Source organism: Plasmodium berghei, assembly GCF_900002375.2.
Source record: "Plasmodium berghei ANKA genome assembly, chromosome: 11".
In the NCBI taxonomy this organism is placed as follows: Eukaryota; Apicomplexa; class Aconoidasida; order Haemosporida; family Plasmodiidae; genus Plasmodium; species Plasmodium berghei.
Window position 1 is genome coordinate 303,838 of NC_036169.2, and position 21,186 is coordinate 325,023.

The window sequence follows — 21,186 nt, forward strand, 5'->3', positions numbered from 1 at the left end:
AATCCTTATATATTTTTTTTTCAAATTAAAAAAAATAAACTTAAGACATCTTTTGAATAGATCAAAAATGTTTATTACAAATAAAATCCATTTTTAACTAACCATATCTATAATTATAAATGAAAATAAGCTGTTTTTCAAGTTAACATTTTTTTTTATACATTCCTAATAGTATCTTTATAATTCTCATAATATATGCTCTTGTATTTTACTATTCATTTAATCATATATGTAAAAATAAGTCTGTAAATATTTTATTGTTTTTCGAGAAATAATTTACTAAAAATATACAAACTTTCTTATAAAATATATACATAAAAATAACTTATGAAAAGTATTTTATTTTTCTCATTATAATGGGTAACAAAAAAAAACTAAATTGTAAAACCATAGAAAGCTAAAAAATGAGAAAAAATAAAAATATGTTTATCATTAAATGTCTAACTAGCTTATTATATATCCATAAGTTAATTTTTTTTAACTTAAATAAAATTAATAAATACATATAATTATTAATATGTTTGTTTTTGTAGACATTTTCTTTAAAAAAATACATAATTTAAAGAAATAATTTTTTAATAAGTTTCACAAACAAAATTAAAAATCGCTATAAGTATGAATATATTTGCTTATTTTTTTTATTAAAAAATTATATTATTGCATAACACCCGGATTTGTATTACAATTTTTTTTATTTCATTTTTATATAGCCTTATATTATTTTAAAATTTTTTAAATAATATACAATAAGATATATTTATAAAAAGATGCTTCCTTATAACCAACCGTAATATATAAGCCATATGTATAGTTTGACTATTGCCACTATGATTTTTTTGCTTATTTTTAAAAGTAATTGTTTTCATAAAATGTGTATAAAAAAATATATTTAATTAATGCTCATAAAACTTTTAAAGAATAAAGAACATATATAAGATTAAAAAAAATAAGTTTATTATTCTACGTCCAAAAAAATAGAAAAAAAAATAAACTCTATAATTTTATTTTAAATCATTTTTTATATTATAAATATGTGCTTTATAAAATTTTTTAATTTGTTTGATATATTTTTATATTTTTATTTATCATATTTTGGGCCCATATAGTTGTTTTAATATTCTTTTTTATTTTTATATAATATTTTTGGGGGCGTTCTTTTAGAGGGTCAATTAAATAGGCGACAAATTATAAATATGTGGAATATGAATATAATATATATAATATATAAATAATCCGTAATAATAAATAATATATATATATATATTGCATGCATATCCTAATAAATACAAACATATGAATTCTTATCAATCTTTGAAATATTTTAAGTAGTATTTCTTAGCATGCCTATAAAAAAGCATGTTATAAAAAAATTCATATAAATAATCGAATAAAATATTTTAATTATTTATATGAATTTTTCTTTTTTTTTTACAAATCTGTAGCTCATTAATAAATATAAATATTTATATATACTAATCTCTCGAAAGTATTATGCCTAACTTGTGATAAATAATTAAAACCATAGGCTTTTATTTTTATTAAATTATTTTAGGATGAAATATATATAGAAAATATATCTTCATCTGTTTTTTTTTTATTTTTTACAATTTTATATTATTTTTTTTTAATTAAATTTTTATTTTTTAAACAATCTTATCATATATCCAGAAGAATAACCAGATTAACAACACAGATACCAACATATCACGGACATAATTCAATATATTAGCTATTCAGATATAATATATATATGTATATGTTATACATATCTGTATATATTTATATATAATTATCAAATATCTGGTTGTATGCTCTCTAAAATCATTATCGTTACATAATGAAGGAAAATGACAAAAATGAATATGGAACTTTTCCAATAACTATAAATGAAAATTATGGAGATAAAATTGGCGATTTACAATATAAAAATTTTTACAATTCTTTATATGAAAAGGTTAAATTAGCACTTTTATTTATAACATGGTACACATTAAATGTTTTTTATAATGTTGATAATAAAAAAATATTAAATATTACAAAATTACCATGGACAGCTAGTTGTGCTCAGTTATTTATTGGATGGATATTTATATCAGCATATTGGGGTACTGGGTATAAAAAAATTCCAAAAATATTTTCTTATGAGTTATTTTTAAAAAATATAATAATTCAGAGTATATGTCATAATATGGTTCATTTTGGAGCAGTTATATCAATGTCATCAACATCAGTTTCATTTACACATGTTGTTAAAGCATGTGAACCTGTATTTACAGCCATATTATCTATAGTATTATTAAAACATTATTTAAAATTTAGTAAATATGTGTGCCTTATAATTATTGTTGGTGGTGTTATATGTGCTAGTGTTAAAGAAATTCATTTTACTATGTTTGCTTTTGTTTGTGCACTAATATCAAATCTCGGATCCTCTTTAAGATCGATTTATGCAAAAAAAATGATGATAAATAAATCGTCAATTGGAGAAAATTTAACAGGATCAAATATTTATGCTTTTATAACTATTTTTTCTGCACTAATATCTTTGCCATTTGTTTTAATATTTGAAGGAAAACAAGCTTATAAATTTATAACAGAATTTGAAACCACACAATCAAACTATACATTAAATGAAGTATATATACGATTAGTTTTAAGTGGTGTATGGTATTATCTAAATAATGAAGTTGCATTCATGTGCTTAGAACGAGTTAACCAAGTTACACATGCTGTTGCTAATTCATTAAAAAGAATTGTTATAATAGTTTCCTCAATTATTATATTCAAAACACAAATAACTTTCCTCGGGGCGGCTGGTTCAGCTGTTACAATTATCGGGGCATTTCTTTATTCTATTATTTAAAGTATTTTTCAGAAATAGTGCAAAATTAACAAACTTGTTAAAATCTACACAGTTTCCGAAATGGATACACTTTTTATAATATTTTTTAAATAAAAAGTTTTATCATGAGTTTAAACTCTTCCCCATCAAATTGTATAACTAATTTAGTATATATTTGCAGATTGAAGAAATTATATGTTTTTTTTTTGTGTCAATAGATCCTTTATTGTATTTTTACAAATATATAAAACTTCAGAGCGGATATAAATATACGCATTTACGAGGTAATAAAAGGAAAATAAATAAATATATTTCATGGGGAATATATATTTTTTTTTTTTTGAGAAAAACTACCACAATAATGCAAATGCATTCATTGTCTATATTTTTTTAATATACAAATCCAAAAAACGAGAAATAATAAAAAATATATGTATGGATGCGTATACCCATGCACGATTGCATATAAACACTTTAAAAAAAAACAGACATATGCATACATATTACATATGATATATCATTATACTTTGAATTTTTAAAGTTTTATAATTGCATTTTGTTGAAAATTTTAAAAGGTTATATTTGAAGTTTTCCTTTTTTTTTTTAAGTCTATCATATGAATATGCACTAGTCATATATTTTACTATTGGCATATATAAATATTTATTTCCTTTTTATATTTTGTAAACTGTAAAATTATGTTATTGTTTTTTATTCTCAAAATTTTTTTTAAAAAAAGGAAAACTATAAATATATAAAAACACTTTATACGCATATTAAAATTTTGATAATATTTTTTTTTCAAAAATTATTTTACATACATTTTTATTTATCATTTTTGTATGTACATATGCAAATAATATTTGCACAATTATATGTACGTACATGTAGGGAAAATAAAAACTGGGATATCGAAACAAAAAATATTTGATGCTTTTTTAATTTTCGCAAAGACATACTGATAAATACATGGTGAAAATATTGTCTTTTTCCTTATCCAAATCATATCATATAAATTATAATAATAATTATTATTATTGTTATATTCTACATATTATTACCATTGCTTTTTTCATGTCCGTTTTATTTCCGCATGAAAAATATGCCATATTAAACACACAGAAATAAAGCATACACAATAAAATATATATATTAAGTACGCTTTTAAATATGTATAGGGACAAATACCAGCCCAAAATATTGTCACTCTTGTTAAGCGCGGGGTAATTTAATATTATAACGGTAGCAGTATATGTAGTTATTATTGTGGTGATATTCTAGGCATTACTTTTTATTGATAACTGTAATTTTCGTAATAAATAAAAAGGTTATGTAGAAAAAATTGAACTAGTTAAAACAAGCATTAAAAAACAAACAAAAATATGTACCTTATAATAGTTTTAGTGCAAAAAAAATGTGCACACATGTTGTATAACTCTTTTCACATTAACAAGTTAATAAAATTATGCAATTTTGCCTAACTTGTTAATAAAAAATGAATAAAAAGTCATTAGCATAATATTTTTTTCGGGGTTTTCCATTATAAAATGTGTCTTTCCTTTTATAATCAGCTCTAAGCCCTTAGAAATATGGAAAATGAGAACAAAAAAAGGGTGTGTTAGAAAAGTTTTAGATGATTCAATAAAACTAAGTTCTATAGAAATACTCTCTGAAAATACGTCTGATTCATACATATACACAGCACCAGGAAAATACAATTCGCTAGCTATTAGTTTACCTATTTTGGTTTTAATTGTTAAAAATGTAATATTTATTTGTTCGCACTTGTTTGCAATTTTCCTTTATTTTTTGCATATAATATATGCTATGAAAATTTTGTTACATAATTATCACCAAGTTACTATATGTGGATATGAAATATATGTACATGCATAAATATACCTGAACAAAATAATTCAAATTTTGAAAATTTTTCTACTTAGATGAATAAATATTTCTCATTTAGAATAAGTATAATGGACAACAAAAGGTGTCGAAGAACTTTTCGAATTTCGAATTTCCAGGTGAAAAAAAATAAACTAGTGAACAATCAATACTAGACAGTAATTATAATTCAAAATATATACACATTATTGTATTCAAATTAGTATAATATGCATATGTACATATACATATTATTTTTCAAACTATTACATATCCTCCTTATTTAATTTATTAAAAAAAAAAACTTAGACTGTTACAAGGATTTCAAATAAATGGTGTACTATGCCTATGGTATTAAATGAAGGTTGGAATATTCTTCAAATAAATTTAAGTGATTATACAGAAAAAGCATTCAAAACAAAATATGTTGAAACAATAGAATTACAAATTAATGCAAGCATAAGGATTCGATGTATATATTTTTGTGATCGAATTTATAAAAATGAAGAATTAAAGGATGAATTTAAAATATTTTCAAAAAAAAAAGAAAAAATTGTGTATATTCCCCCTCAAAATTTAATAAAAACACTAAAAAAAAACACTATCAAAAATGCAGTCAAAGAAAAAATATCAAAAAAAGAAAACGAACAAGAATATAAAGACGAAAATAATACATCAAAACCCGGTAAAACAAAAGAAACATCTTTAAATTGTGCAGAAGAGGGAGCTTCAATTATTAATGTACCTCAAACAATGATGGAAATAAATCCAACTGAAAACAAAAATAAAGAAAGCGAATCAGATTTTAAAAGAGAGGATGATCAAAATATGCAAAAAAATTTAGAAAAAGAAAACAAAACTCATGATTATATGGATATGACTGAAGGATTAGAAAATTATACTGATAAAGTTGAAGATATAGATATGATTATTAAAAATGATGAAGATGGCCATTCTTTATCAAAAATAATTGAGCCATTTGATGATGAAGAAAATAACAACACTTTGGACCCAAACAAAACATTATTAGTAGAAGGGAATGATAATGAAGCAGATATTAATAATTTGACGGAAATTAAAAACATAGAAATGGATTTGAACAATGTCTTATACGATGATACGAATTATGACACTTACAATAATGACGACAATTAGAGTTTCCATATAAAATGGAAAAAAAAAATAATAAAGCAAATAATAAAACAAATAAAGTAGTCAAATCCCCCCTATGTGTAAATTCCTTTTTCTGCTTTTAAATTCAAAAGTATACATATTTTTTCTATATTTTACCATATCATTTTTGTGATGAAATATACACCACTTTTAAAGTCTTAATTAAATACCAAAAAACAAAAACATAAAAAAACAAACAAAACAAAATATGTATATGCACACCATTTGCCGCGCCCAACCAATCACGATTATGCTCTATCAGTAATTAATTGGGGTATGGAAAAATGGTGAATTAAACTAAAATTTTTGACAAAAAAAATTAATAAATCGGAAAAAACCCTAACAAATATTTTCACAGTATATTGTAATCAATATAAATCTGTGATAAGGTCATGTAAAAGGTGGACAAAGCTAAACCCATTTATTAAGCACAAATAGGTTTTATTATAGTTGAAAAGAGGATATGATAGAAATGGAGAACCGTTATACATAGTATATATATCTGTACTTATAAACATATGATTGCTAATTGTGCTTCGGTTTTTATCTTTATTTAATATAAGATTTAATTTGATTATATTATCTAAACATAAATGTATTTCAATGGTTAAATAATCCAATACCGGTTTTAACAATTTGTTAATATTTGTAATTAATGAATTATTTATTAACATTTTGATAGGATAACTACGTACAGTAGATATATCATATGGTGCGTTATTTGATTTAGCTAGCTTTAAAATATTTTTTTCTTTTTTTAATTTAATAAAATATAAGTTTTTCTTAAAATTAATAGCATTTACTAATATTGGTTTTTCTATTAAAAGTTTTGAAACAAAAATAAGAGCATTTTTTAGCATATTCATATTTTTTTTCATATTGTATTTATAATTTAAAATTAATTGTTCAATTTCTTCTTGCTGTTCATATAATTTTTTTAAATAATTCATATGTTTTTTTTTTTTTAAAATATTTATAGCTAGCTGGATAGCTATATTTCTCCATTTGATTTTAAAAAAAGAATTCTTATCATAAGTATTTTGGATCATAGCTAAATATTCTTGATCATATCTTGATTTTTCAATTTTATCATATTTAAATTTTTTAATGTATAAATTAGGAGGGAAATCTTCAAAAAAATCGACATATATCATTTCATCAGACACAAATATATCAATAACTTTTTTAATAAAATGCACCAAATTTATTTCATCTTGTTCATGTAATGAAACATAATATGCTTTAAGTTCCTTTAATTTTAATAATAAATTATTAGTATCATCACAATCTTCAAAAAGTGGACAATTTTTAAAACACTCTGATATGATATATATATTATCTTTTTTACAATTATAACTATGTATAAAAGAAAATATATATTCGTTATTTTCAATAGACACACTTTTTCGATATGCCATATATTGAGGCATTGGTATTCTTGTAAATTGACATATGCTCATATTTTTTTCTGTCACCAAAAATCGAATATTTATTTTAAAATTATATATTAATTTACATTTTATAAAAAATTCTATTTCAATTTCATCAAAGATTAATTTTTTTTTTTTTTTTTTTTTTCCATTATGGTTACTATTTTGTGTGTTATTATTTATGCCCTTAACATATTTTATTTCATTTTTCGTATTTGTATGTTGATTATAATTATTTATGTTTTTGTTTATTTCGATGATTCGTTGTTTATCTTCCTTTTCTATATTGTCTTTTCCCTTTTTTTGTTTTCTTATAAGATTATATAATAAGCTTTTTTTTTCTTTTATTTTGTTTGTCAATGGTGCATTACTTTTAATTGGGTCGGATAACAATGTTTCACATTCTTTTTCTAAAGGAATATTATGGCTTTTCTCATTATTCATTTCATTTTGTCCATCTTTATTATCAGGATTTTTTTCAATTGATCTGCATGTTTTGAGTCCATTAACTAATATATTATCTTTCTTATATTTGTAAAATAAATTAATAATTTTAATAACTGGGTCGTCAAAAGATAATGCTATATAATTTTGGAAACGGAAAAATAAATTAAAAATATGACATAATTGGAATAATTTTAATTGAACATAATATGGTTTCGTATCCAAATGGTAATGAAATAAATCAATATATAAATTAGCATATATATCACATTTTGTATTTTGTATAAAATTATTTAAAATGTGTGTAAACGAATTAAATGTGTTTTCAAATATATATTTTACAGAAATAAAATAGTTTTTTAAATTATAACTATTCAAAGATTCAAATTTATTTAAATATAAAATTTGTATAAAATCGCATATTCGATCACATGTTTTTACAATGTATATAGGAATAGAAGGATAATAATATTTTTCTGATATTTTTTGAATATTACTTAATATTGGTAATATAATTGCCATAAGCGTTAAATTAAAAAAAGGTAAATATACAACCATATTGTCATTTACAAAATAAATTTTATTTTTTTGTTTATTATTTTCTTCTTTATTTATATTTTTCTCATATATACAAATATATTTAAATAAATATTTTATAATAATTTTAAATATTTCTGGGAAATCGATTTTTTCAAATATTTTACATAATTCTTTAAATACATGTACAAAATCTATTTCCACAAAAATATTTTTTTTATCTGATTTTATTTCATTTACTTCCTCATCAGATGCATATTGTCTTTTCTCGGTTCTAAAATTATCTTTTACATTTTTTTCGATCACAACATTATTATTCATTATTGGTTTCATATTATTAACAAAATCATAATTATATATTTTTTTGTTATTTTCATCATTATTCTTTCCTTTTATAAATTTTAAAAATTTCTGATTTTTTTCTTCATCCTCTATTTCAACAAACGTTTTAATAGAATTTCTTGGCTTATTCTCTATATTATTTTCATTTTTTAATTCTATATGTTCTTCAGTTTTGTTTTCCATATTTATTATGACATTATTATGAATATAATTTGGGTTTTCTAAATTTGTATCACTTTGGTTATATGGATCTAAATGGTCAGAATTTATTTCATTAGATTCTCTTTTTATGTTACCTAGAAAGGAAACCTTTGTCAATTCATAGTTGTGTAAATTGTTTGGAGAATTTCTTTTTCTAGACATAACATCTAGTAATTTCACAAAAGAATTTTTATTGTTCATATTTGCTATAGAATTTGAAAATTTTGACAAAATTTCATTCTTCATAAATAACATTCTAATTAATACAAAAAAAATCGAAGTTTCTATTTTGTATAATGATTCAATATGTAAGCAATTTTTCATTTCTTCAATTCCAAGTTTTATTAAAAAAATTGTAAAAATATTAAGTGTTCTTTTATTTCTTAAATCATAATATAAATCAAATATAAACGAACATAAAATGTTTGTACTATTTTTATAAAATTTATGTTTTTTTTTTATATCTGAAACTGTATATATTTTTTTTCTTTCGTCAAATGTGTCATAATCGTATCCATGTTTCAGTGTATTCATTGTGTTTAAATTATAATCAACTTTTACTGAATAATCAAAATTTGTATCATCCTTATATTTTTCTAATATATTACATTTATGTTTTTCAAACACAATTTTTTTCAAATTTTTAATATTTTTATAATTATGTATAAGACACATAATAATTAAATATAGTGGTTGCTGTTGTAAAATATAAATAAGAGTTTCCACATGTTTTCTATTTACATCAAAAATGTGTGTATTGTTTGTGTACATAATATTTGGTAATGCTTCTTTCATATAAGAAATATGAGATAAAATATAATTTTGTAAATTAATATATAAATCATTATATTTTTTTTCACATTTTTGTAAGCTTAACAAAAATTTCACATGTTTAGTATATAAATATATTAAATCCTTTTCATAATTTTTTATATAATTTAAGCTATTATTATATTCTTCACTTTTTAATAAAATTTGTATATATTCCCAATTTATTATATTTTCTAAATTTTGAACTTGAAATATAAATCGCTCAATTTGTTCTTCATAATAATTATTACATATTAAATAATTCTTGAAACGCTCTTTATTTGTTATTTGTTTTTTCACCATATTTATTTCATTCCAGTTTGTATAAATATTATATTTTTGTGAAAATATATATTCATTGTCTATTATTCCCCCTTCGATATTATCTACATCAATTTCATTTTCTTCATATTCATACCCAACCCATGTTTTTATAATATTTATCGGATTTTTAATATATACTAAATTTTTTAACCCTATACCCAAATGTCCATTTTTCGAATATCCCCATCCATATATATCATTATTAGCTAGTTGAGCAAAACTTACATTTTTAAAAGAATAAATTTTTTCAACATTATGCTTTAAAAAATAAGGAACTAAAACTGGGGTTTGTATATATGTTTCTTTTTGGTTATTATTCAAAATTTGAAAATAACTATTATCACCTAATCCAAATATTTTATTATCATAAGTTAGAAAAAGAACATGTTGATATTTTCCAACCATTATCTTTACATTACTTATTTGATTATATAATGTGAATTTTTTATGAAATATATTATTTTTTACAAATTCACCACATATATATATAAATCCATCAATTCCTAATATTATACTATATGTAGATCCAGCTAATATATCTTTGATATATATTTCTTCATTTAATTTAACACGTTTAGGATAACTTAAAATCGAAATATGTTCGCTAATTTTTTTTTCCATTTTTTCATCTTTTTTATTTTGTATTTCATTTGATATACCTAAACGTCCATTATTTGTATTACCACATACATATAATTCATTATTTCCAGTTAAAAATAAACTATGGCTAGTTCCTAAAGAACATTTATATATTTTTTTTATTAAATTAATTTTTCTTGGCAATAATATAAACCCTTGTATATACTCATTACCTAATCCAACTTTACCACTTTCGGCATTACCCCATATATATAAATCGCCACATTCAATGTTTTCTTCATTTTCATTATTAGAATAAAAATGATTATTAACAATACATGCACTATGATCATATCCTGCATATATTTTAATAACACTACTTAATGATTTTACATGTATAGGTTCATAAAAATCTGTTGTAACACCAAGTCCTAATTGACTTTTATTATTTTTACCCCATCCGTATACATACCCTAAATCGTTTAAAGCCAATACATAATCATTTCCACAAACTATTTTAGCTATTTTATTTACACATACATTTATATTTATAGGAATAAAATATTTTTTATTTAAATTATATTCTCCTGTCCCTAATTCTCCATTTTTATTCCATCCCGATCCATATACTTTTCCATTTTCTATTAAAAATATACTAAAATAATCATTTCCATCTATTATCTTTACTTTAGATTTTATTTTTAATCCAATATTATCGATTTCTCCAAATAAAGATCCTATATATTCATTATCTTTATTTTGAAATAAATCTTTTGCTATAGCTATTTCATTCGTAATTGTTTTATTTAAATTATAAAAGTCTGTAATTACATCTTTTATATATATTTTTCCTCTTAATTCTTTTATATATATTACTTGCATATTTTTATCTTTTTTATAAAAAGTGTTAATGTATAAGTTATTATTTTCCGTTTTTTTTCCATTTAATTTGCGGATATAACTATTGCACGAATTTTCCAAGTTATCAATATGTTTATAACCATAATTTTCAAATTCATTCTTTTTTTTTCGTTCCTCAATAATATGCTCAATAACATTATCATCTGATTCTGAACTACTATCAATATTATCTAATATGATTTCATTACTATTTATATTTTTATAATAGTTATTCCCAAACATTATTAAATCACCAACTAATGTTATACCAAATTGTAAATAAGTAGATGCATATACATAAATGCATTTGTAGTTTGTATTTATTAGCTTAGGTGTTTTACAAATGTAAATATTATTATTACCATTTTTTGAAATATTAAATGTTCCCCATATATAAACATCACCATTAATATTTAAAGCTATTGAATTAAAACATGATGAACTAATCATAAATATTTTTTTATTAAAATTGAAAAATTCAATTTTTTGTGGATATAGCAAATCACTATCATTGCCATGTCCCAACTTATAAAATTTTCCACTACCCCATGTATAAACATTATAATCTATATCTATACAACTAGAATGTGATACGCTTGCACATACAAATATTATTTTTTTTTTTTTTTTCAATTTATTAATTATTTGTGGTGTATTATAACTTTTTATATTTCCTAATCCCAATCGCCCATTACCTCCAAAACCCCAACTATATACATCTCCATTTATCGTACATGCTAAACTATGTTTACTTCCCGCAGAACAATGAATAACACTATTTTTAAAATAATCATAATTATTTTCTTTTGAATTATTGTAAAATTTATATTGATATGGATTATTATCATTTTTGCTTTTTATCGACCATTTTTCTAAATATATTCGAGTTGGTTCGTATACATTTGTATATGTTCCATTTCCAACACATCCAAAGCTGTTTGATCCCCATCCATATAAAACACCGTTTGTTGAAATTGCCAATGTGTGCATATCTCCACATGAAATATATTTTATTTTTGTATATTTGGGGAATAGTATTTTTATAGGAAATGGTGTAAACCAATCAGCTTTTTCTTCTTTTATTTTATCATTTCGATTTATTCCTTCATTTTTATTTTCATTAATTTTAATACTTCGATTCATATCGTTATCCATAAGATTTGTTGAATTACTATTTTGCGAACTTTTACTTAGCTCAATATGAGCATCCTCTTTTTTATTCTCATAATCTTCACTTTTCTTATCGCTTGAAATTCGATCATAATCGAAACTCATCAAACTGTTGATACTGCTAATGGATGATTCTACTTCTGCACTAACTCCAAAAGTATTGAGAATATGTCTGTTAATATATTTTCCTTTTTTTCCTTCTTTTCTTTCTTCATTTTTCTGATTTATTTCAGACTTTGAATCATCTATAATTTTCCTATCTTTTTTATAACCTAACAAACCATTGTTTCCTTTGCCAAATGAATAAACAAAACATCCTTCATCACTTAAATTTTCTTTAACTAAAACATATGTTGAGTAATGTGTACAACAAACTGAGCAAGCTATAAAATTTTCAAAAAAATTAACAACAGTTGGTTTTTCACAGTATCGTATATGTATACCAACTCCTAATTGATTGCTACTATTCCCACCCCAACAATAGACACTTGGCTTTTTCTTTGAATATCCAATACATGCGTAATGATCTAACCCCGCACTTATTTTTGGATATAAGCTAAATATATATTTATTGACTTCATTAATATCCTCTTCATTTTTATAGTCCATTTTATAAGGTATTATTTTTCACGCAAAAAAAAAAAATTTTAATTATGTGTTGTCTTTCATTTATTTTCCTTATTTATTTTTTATTCCTTTACTCATTTTGATAGTTCACTGTTTGATCGGTGTTTTTTTGACATGTGTGTGTTTCCTTTTTACCCTTTTAATTTTATTATTATTTTTTTTTTAATATGTATTTTTCTCTTTCTCAATACAACTTTGTATCTTAATTAAATTCAATCATATAAAATATTATTTTGGGGAAAGAGAAAATGCCAATTTTAATTTGTATTTATATTATTAATAGTCTTATATGAGTGGATAAATAAAATTGTAAATGTATATAACAAAATAATGATATAAAAAATATTCTAAAGACCAGACATTTTCATCGCCCATATAATCAAAATAATTATTTCTTGGTATCCTAATACTGACATATACAAATGTATAAACATATGAACAAAAAAATATGCACAATTGAACATATTATATATTCATTTTGAGGTTATTTATTAAAAAATATTCATAATAAAAAAAAGTATATTTATATCCATATATTTCCAATGGTATACTTATCAAAATTAGTTTTTTTTTATGTATGCATTTTGTTGCATATAATAAAAAGGCGATATATAAAAAATTTAAATAAATTATTAACATAATAAAACACGTACAAATTTTGAATATATATAAAATTTGTGGAGATAGAAAATGTGGTGATGCTTAATGTGATTGGGTTTGAACTAATCATTTTATAATACTGTATATAAATATAAGGTTATTTTATATAAAATATAATAGTCCATTTACATGAGTTTATGGAAAAATTGTATTAATAAAAAAGTGAATGTGACTAAAAAGATAAAATTATTCTTCAGTTATCTGTTTTTTTCTCCTCTTTTCGTTCATTCATCTTTTTTTTTCTTTTTTATAGCTATATTTTTCCAGTCAAAAAAAAAATAATTTTCCGTTTTTATATGAACAGTAACGAATATATATACAATTAAGGCTATTTTTTTTTTCAAATTTCTTTCAAAAATAATCAAATGCTTTGTCGTTTTTTGCTTAAATAAAACATTATTTTCGTTTTTCCATTTTTCTACCATTTAAATTTGCATATGCATATACATATTTATTTTTTTTGGCCATTATAATTTATCTACTTTTCCAATGTTAAACTAATTATAAAATATATACAGCTCATCATTGAAAAAATATGACTAATAAGAAAAAAAATGCCTAGCAAGGTAGGAAGAGTTAGGATGCCTGCTAATAACAGGTTGCCTGTTTCAGCTTCATTAAAAACCTCAGAAATTTGGAAAAAATCTGTTGGTTATGATCCATATGCTTCGGTAGAAGAATTAAATAGCAAAAATGAAACGAAAAATGAAGAAATAAATGAAAAGGCACAACATTTATTTAATATTGCAAGGGTAACTGGTAATATATCCACCACAATTCCAGGGGCATGTACACGGTGCAATCATGTCGGTCATTTATCTTATCAATGCAGAAATTTTATAAACTTAGATGAATATGATATTAGAAATGACATGAAAGAAAATGAAGAAAATGAATTAAAAGAAAGAAAAAACCTAGGTCTCATAAGTAGTACAGATGATGATAGCAGTAGTGATAGCGAAAGTGATAATAGTGATAGGGACGTAAAAAAAAATAAAGAGAAAAGACGGGAACGAAATCATAAAGATCATAAACATAGGAAGGACAAACATAAGAAACATCACAAGCATAGAAATCGTGATGATAAAAAATGTGATGATAAATTAATTAACAAAAAGAAAGAAAAATACAAAAGCCATCACTATGATGAAAAAAAAGATAGAAAGAGCAAATACAGAGAAAGCGATAAGAAGCATAGAAAATCAAAAGAAAGATAAATAACGACTGAGGATATATACAGATTTTACAATGTATGAAAAACAAAACAAAAATATTTTCAAAACCATTTAAATAATGAAAAAATATTTTAGCATATATATACACAACACACCTGAATTTGAATTATCTCAAATATAAATATCCCAATTTGTTTAGTTAAAAAAGAATGATATAAAATGTAGATAAGAATTAGAAAAATATGCATTAAGTCTTTAAGATATTTCATTTTTTGCCCATTTTATTTATGTTGTATTATTATTTGTTTTTTACTTCTTTATTTCATTGATCTATATTGATTGATAATATATCATGATTAAAATATGACATATTTGCATGATTTATTTATCCCATTTTTTTGTGAATTCTTATATTTTCAATGTTATATAATTATTATAATTACTTTATTATCTTATACCATTGTTTTTAACTTCAAAAATGAAAAATAAACTATTAATTTTGTTAATAAAAATACAATTAACAGATTGAATAAAAAGAAGTTATCAAGGTCCTTCTCTAATTTGGTTGTTCGTTGTTTTTTTAATTTTTATATTAAAAAATAGACAAAATTAATTCCAATTTTTATACACAATTTTTGCTAAAATCTAATGCTAAGGATACAAACAATTTTTGTAGTACATAATGTTAATTTTTTTTATATTAACCTTGTTATTGTTTTGCACACATAAAGTGGCCTCTTTTTTACATTGCCCAATCAGGTAAAAAGCTTAAAAAAACTAAAAAAAGCTAGAAAAAACAATAAAAACACACACATGCAACATAATATAACGATATTATAAACGGACATGCTAAAAAAGGATATTTGGGCCACTGTTTATCCCCACCAAAATAAATAAATATATATATTTACTTATTTATTCGTATGGCAAAAAAAAACAGAATGGGATCCTACAAATTTGGTGACATTTTTGGAGAAATAACCTTAAGATAGTAAATGATATATAATTTAAAAGGGAACATAATTTTTTTCATTCTTTCATTAAAAAATTTGGAGAGAAAACAATATATATAGTAATAACAAATTAGTAGTAAAATTTGTATGAGCAATAGTAGAAGGAATAATATAATGATAATAGTAACATTGTAGCAATAAAATATATAAAATGTTTAAAAAAAATTGTAATAATTTCTTAAATTTTTCGAAATTGAAAGAATATCATAAAAATATACTTACGGGATTTATGTAATCCTAATGTATATAAATATATACGTAATATCTTTTTTACATCATGAATAAAATACATAAAAATAATTTTAAACCCTGAAAATATAAACTGTGTGGAACATAAGCAACAAAAGATATTTAATCTATTTTTTTCCTTTATTATGTTAAAATATTTAATTTGTTTTTATAAAAATTGACAAAATTGTAAGATTTCACGCTTAAATGATATAAACAAAGTTATATATAAGCCGTATTAATATATTTTATAATGATACGTAACATATTTTAAAAATACTGCATATATATAATATAATCATATTATGTACATGTTCTGAGATGATAAAACTTTTACAAACTTATTAAAAAAAAATTCATATTAAAATGGAAATCCCAAAATAGTGATATTTTTATTTTATATTTTTTATACATTTTTTGAGTTTAGTTTTTTATATTTTTTAACTTTCTTTTATTTTCATTTTTTTTTGTTTTTTTATATTATAGAGGTAATGCAAAAGGCTCATTACCCCGCCTAAAAGAATGAGTAGCGATTCTGAAGACTATTATTATAAGATAAACAATAATAATAATAGTAGAAAAAAAAGAAAAGAAATCGAAGAAAATCGATTAAAAAAAAGTAAGAGGCACTATGATGAAACATATAATAGAAAGGACAATGACTATAATAAGGAAAAACACAAAGAGAAAATAAAAGATTACGAAAAAGAAATATATAATCGTCATAAAAAAAATAAATATAATGGTTATGAAGAAAGAGAAAGGAAAGATTATTATGATAGACGAAGTGTCGAATCATACAAAAGTAGTCATGTAAAAAATTATGGAAAAAAAAAATATGATGAAAAAGACAAATATGAGTTTAAAAAAAGTGAAAGGGAAAAAAAACGCCATAAAAAAGATGAAAGTGATGAATGTGAACGATACGAAGAACTGAAATATAATAAAAAAAAAAATGATGAAAAAATTAAAAAAAAAGAAAAAAAAAATTATCATTACACATCTAGTGATGAAAGTTATAGAAAAACAGAAAAATATCACGATAAAAAAAGAAGCCATGGAAGAAGCGGAAGTAATATAATGGATAATGACAGCAATAAAAATATTGAAGGTAAGCCTTCAAATGAAAATAAGGCAAAAGAGAAACTAAACAAAAATAAAAAGATGGAAAAAAACTGTGAACATAAAAGTACAGAAAGTGAACAAGAAATGAAGAGCGAAGTTAAGGACGAAGTTAAGAGCGCAAGCGCAATGAAACCGATACCCGAGACGAAAAGTCTCAGCAGATTAGAAAGGCTAAAATTATTTGCCCAAAAACTAAAATGGGGAAGTAGTGAAAATGTAAAAAAAGGAACAAAATTTACACTTAATGCTCCAAAAATAAAAGGAGTGAATAATCAGATAAACTTAGATATATTCATGGGGAATGATATCGAAGAAGAGGAGGAAAAGGATGAAAAAAAAACAAACTTAGTAGATGCATACATTGAAAGGGAAGCCAAGATACCAAACGACATGTTAAAGGACATAAAGGAAGAGATGGAAGAAAATATAGATGATCCACTGGAAATATTTATGAAAAATATAGAAAAAGAAAATTTAGAGAATCAAGAAATATATGAAAATAAGACAATAACTCTTGATGAAATTTATAGCTATGATATGAACAAACATAAATATGAAGATACATGTTATGTTCAGGCTGAAAATGAAGAAATAAAAGAAGGAAACATGGATAAAGAAAAGGAAGACGAAAAAAGGAACACAAATTCTCAAATTAATAAATCCAAATTAGAGAATAATAAAGAAGGAAACGAAGAAGATGACAAAATGAACGACGATGTGAATGAAAATGAAGAAGAAGATTTTTACAAAATTTTTATTGAAACGCTCAAGAAAAAAACAGAAGAAGATAAAAAAAAAAAGGAAGAAAACGAAGAAAAGGAAAGAATAAAAAATGAAGAAAAAGAGCAAAATGAATTGGATGATTCTTCTATAAATTTAAGTGAAGATAGTGAGTATAATTGCGAAACAAATACTTTAAAAAAAAAAATCAACAAAAAATTTCTACAAGTAAATCATGATGAAATCGATTATTTACCTATTAAGAAAAATGTTTATGTACAAGTTAGTGAAATTACAAATATGACAGAAAAAGATGTTGAAATGTTTAGAAAAAATAATGGAAATATAGTTGTAAGAGGAAAAAATTGTCCCCGACCTATTCAATATTTTTATCAATGTGGATTACCTGGAAAAATTTTAAATATATTAGAAAAAAAAAATTTTAAAAAAATGTTTAGTATACAAATGCAAGCAATACCCGCATTAATGTGTGGTCGAGATATAATTGCAATAGCAGAAACTGGAAGTGGAAAAACAATATCTTATCTATTTCCATTAATCAGACATGTATTACATCAAGACAAATTAAGAAACAATGATGGACCCATTGGGATTATACTTACCCCTACTAGGGAATTAAGTATTCAAGTTAAAAATGAGGCAAGTATATATTGTAAGGCTGTTGATTTAAAAATATTAGCAGTTTATGGTGGATCAAATATTGGTGCACAATTAAATGTATTAAAAAAAGGTGTCGAGATAATTGTCGGAACTCCTGGAAGAATAATTGATATATTAACAATAAGTAATAGTAAAGTTACAAATTTAAACAGGGCATCTTTTATAGTTTTAGATGAAGCAGATAGATTGCTAGATCTCGGATTTGAATCACAAATTCATAGTATTTTAAATAATTGTAGAAAAGATAAACAAACTGCTATGATATCTGCGACATTTCCTAATTATATTCAAAATTTAGCAAAAAAACTATTATATAAACCTATAGAAATAATAGTAGGAGAAAAAGGAAAAACAAATAATAATATATATCAATTTGTTGAAGTTTTAGAAGAAAAAAAAAAACTATTTCGTTTACTGAAATTATTAGGAGAGTGGATTAAATATGGACTTATTTTAATATTTGTTAACAAACAATTAGAAGCTGATTTATTATATTTAGAATTATTTAAATATGAATATAAAACATTAGTGTTACATGGTGGGCAAGATCAATCAGATCGAGAACATACGTTAAAAAGTTTTAAAGATGAACAAAATAAAATATTAATTGCAACATCTGTTATGGCTAGAGGAATTGATATTAAAAATATTATTTTAGTAATTAACTATGAATGCCCAGATCATATTGAAGATTATATACATAAAATTGGAAGAACGGGGAGATCGAATAATATAGGATATGCATATACTTTCATTACCCCAAATGAGCACACAAAAGCTTATGATATTTATAATTTAATTAAAAATAATATATATTATATAAACAAGACAATAGATATTCCCATTGAGTTAGAACACATGGCTAATGAATATATGAACAGTAAAATAACAGAAAAAGATGGAAATAAACTCAATACATCTAATGGTGTTTCAAATTATACCACTGTTAATTCTATATCTTACCATGGGGGGGATAAGAAAAAGGGATATAAAGGAAAAGGGTTCAAATTCACACCAAATGAAAAATCAAGAATGCAGATGGATAAAGATTTAGCAAAAAAAGAACTCGGATTAATAGAAGAAAAAGAAGATGAGGATAGAGAAGCAGGATATAGATCAGATATGGAAAATGATGGGAAAATAAATTCGAATACACTTAATAAAACAGAGAATATTACCCAAACTCACGAAGGAAAGAAAATTAAAAATATACCAGGAATAACTAAAGCACAAAAAAATAATGAAATAAATATATCACCACAAACAAATCTTAAACAAATAGAATTAGAAATTCAAAAAATAAAAATGGATGATACTATGAATTTATCACTAAAAGCAAAAAAAATAAATGAACTAATGAAAGCTCATAATTTTATTGAATTACAACAAAGTAGTTATAAAACAGTGGATAGTACAAATGATGAAGAACTTGATAAAATGGCAGAAATAGAAAGTTTAAAATTAACTGAGCATATCAAAGATCCAAAGGAAAAACAATTAATGTTCCAAAAAACGAAAGAAGATGTTAAAAAAAAATTAATAAATAGTAAAGCTCAAATTGAATCAAGAAATGAAAGTATACAAAGGAATATGCTTTTAAATGCTATAAGAACAAAAAATATGAAAAAATATTCTCCATTTTTACCTCATACATATGTAACTGAGGATAATACTATTTTAGAAGAATTTTATATTAATGATTACCCTCAGCATGTGCGTTTAAAAATTTCTAATCGGGATGTCTTGGCACGGATACAGGATATGTCTGGAGCCATGTGCCAAATTAAAGGGCAATATTCTAACCCTTTACAACCAAATAAAACTAATTTCATATTGGATCACAAATTGTTACATATTGAAATTACCGCCCCTACTTATAATCAGGTGCAAATTGCTCGAACAGAATTAACTTCCCTTCTTAGCATGTTCATGCAAAAATGCAACCTAAAAAATCAAAAGCCAAGCGCAGGGGGATATGCTACATTTCGATGAAAACGATTTATCTTTACCAGAAATTTTATGTGTTCGATGCGTATGTGCATGTCATACGATTTGAACACGGCTCGCCACCTCTTGTGATGGAATTAGTGCCTATTTTAAGTGGCGTTATTTTGTAAATTCACATTTTTAATTCTTATTTATTTATCTATCACTTGCTTATTTATTACCCTTTTTTGAGTTCATTTGTTCTACACCTTTTTACAACCAATTAAAAAAACTGAACTTTTTGTTTTTAATCCATATGATTGATTTTCTAATATGCGTGCATATTTCCGTAAGTTCAATTCGCAAACAGAAAAGAAATTTTCCATTTGAAATAA

At 22.9% G+C, this 21,186-nt stretch overlaps 5 protein-coding genes across 5 annotated transcripts; 4 read left to right on the forward strand and 1 right to left on the reverse strand.

Moving 5' to 3' along the window:
- Positions 1 to 1,837: 1,837 nt before the first annotated feature.
- On the forward strand, positions 1,838 to 2,863 carry PBANKA_1107900 (triose phosphate transporter; the record flags this gene model as incomplete). The annotated part of the gene is made up of 1 exon (XM_034565608.1): positions 1,838 to 2,863. The coding sequence occupies one exon, from the start codon at positions 1,838 to 1,840 to the stop codon at positions 2,861 to 2,863; it is 1,026 nt and encodes a 341-aa protein (XP_034422288.1).
- Positions 2,864 to 4,012: 1,149 nt separating this feature from the next.
- PBANKA_1108000 (conserved protein, unknown function) lies at positions 4,013 to 5,881 on the forward strand (the record flags this gene model as incomplete). Its single annotated transcript, XM_034565609.1, has 4 exons — positions 4,013 to 4,065; positions 4,414 to 4,606; positions 4,786 to 4,866; positions 5,036 to 5,881. 4 exons carry the CDS (start codon positions 4,013 to 4,015, stop codon positions 5,879 to 5,881), a joined length of 1,173 nt encoding a protein of 390 aa, XP_034422289.1.
- Positions 5,882 to 6,267: 386 nt separating this feature from the next.
- Positions 6,268 to 13,245, reverse strand: PBANKA_1108100 (guanidine nucleotide exchange factor, putative; the record flags this gene model as incomplete). The annotated part of the gene is made up of 1 exon (XM_034565610.1): positions 6,268 to 13,245. The coding sequence occupies one exon, from the start codon at positions 13,243 to 13,245 to the stop codon at positions 6,268 to 6,270; it is 6,978 nt and encodes a 2,325-aa protein (XP_034422290.1).
- Positions 13,246 to 14,477: 1,232 nt separating this feature from the next.
- Positions 14,478 to 15,140, forward strand: PBANKA_1108200 (conserved protein, unknown function; the record flags this gene model as incomplete). The annotated part of the gene is made up of 1 exon (XM_034565611.1): positions 14,478 to 15,140. The coding sequence occupies one exon, from the start codon at positions 14,478 to 14,480 to the stop codon at positions 15,138 to 15,140; it is 663 nt and encodes a 220-aa protein (XP_034422291.1).
- Positions 15,141 to 16,861: 1,721 nt separating this feature from the next.
- Positions 16,862 to 20,857, forward strand: PBANKA_1108300 (pre-mRNA-processing ATP-dependent RNA helicase PRP5, putative; the record flags this gene model as incomplete). The annotated part of the gene is made up of 1 exon (XM_034565612.1): positions 16,862 to 20,857. The coding sequence occupies one exon, from the start codon at positions 16,862 to 16,864 to the stop codon at positions 20,855 to 20,857; it is 3,996 nt and encodes a 1,331-aa protein (XP_034422292.1).
- Positions 20,858 to 21,186: the final 329 nt, after the last annotated feature.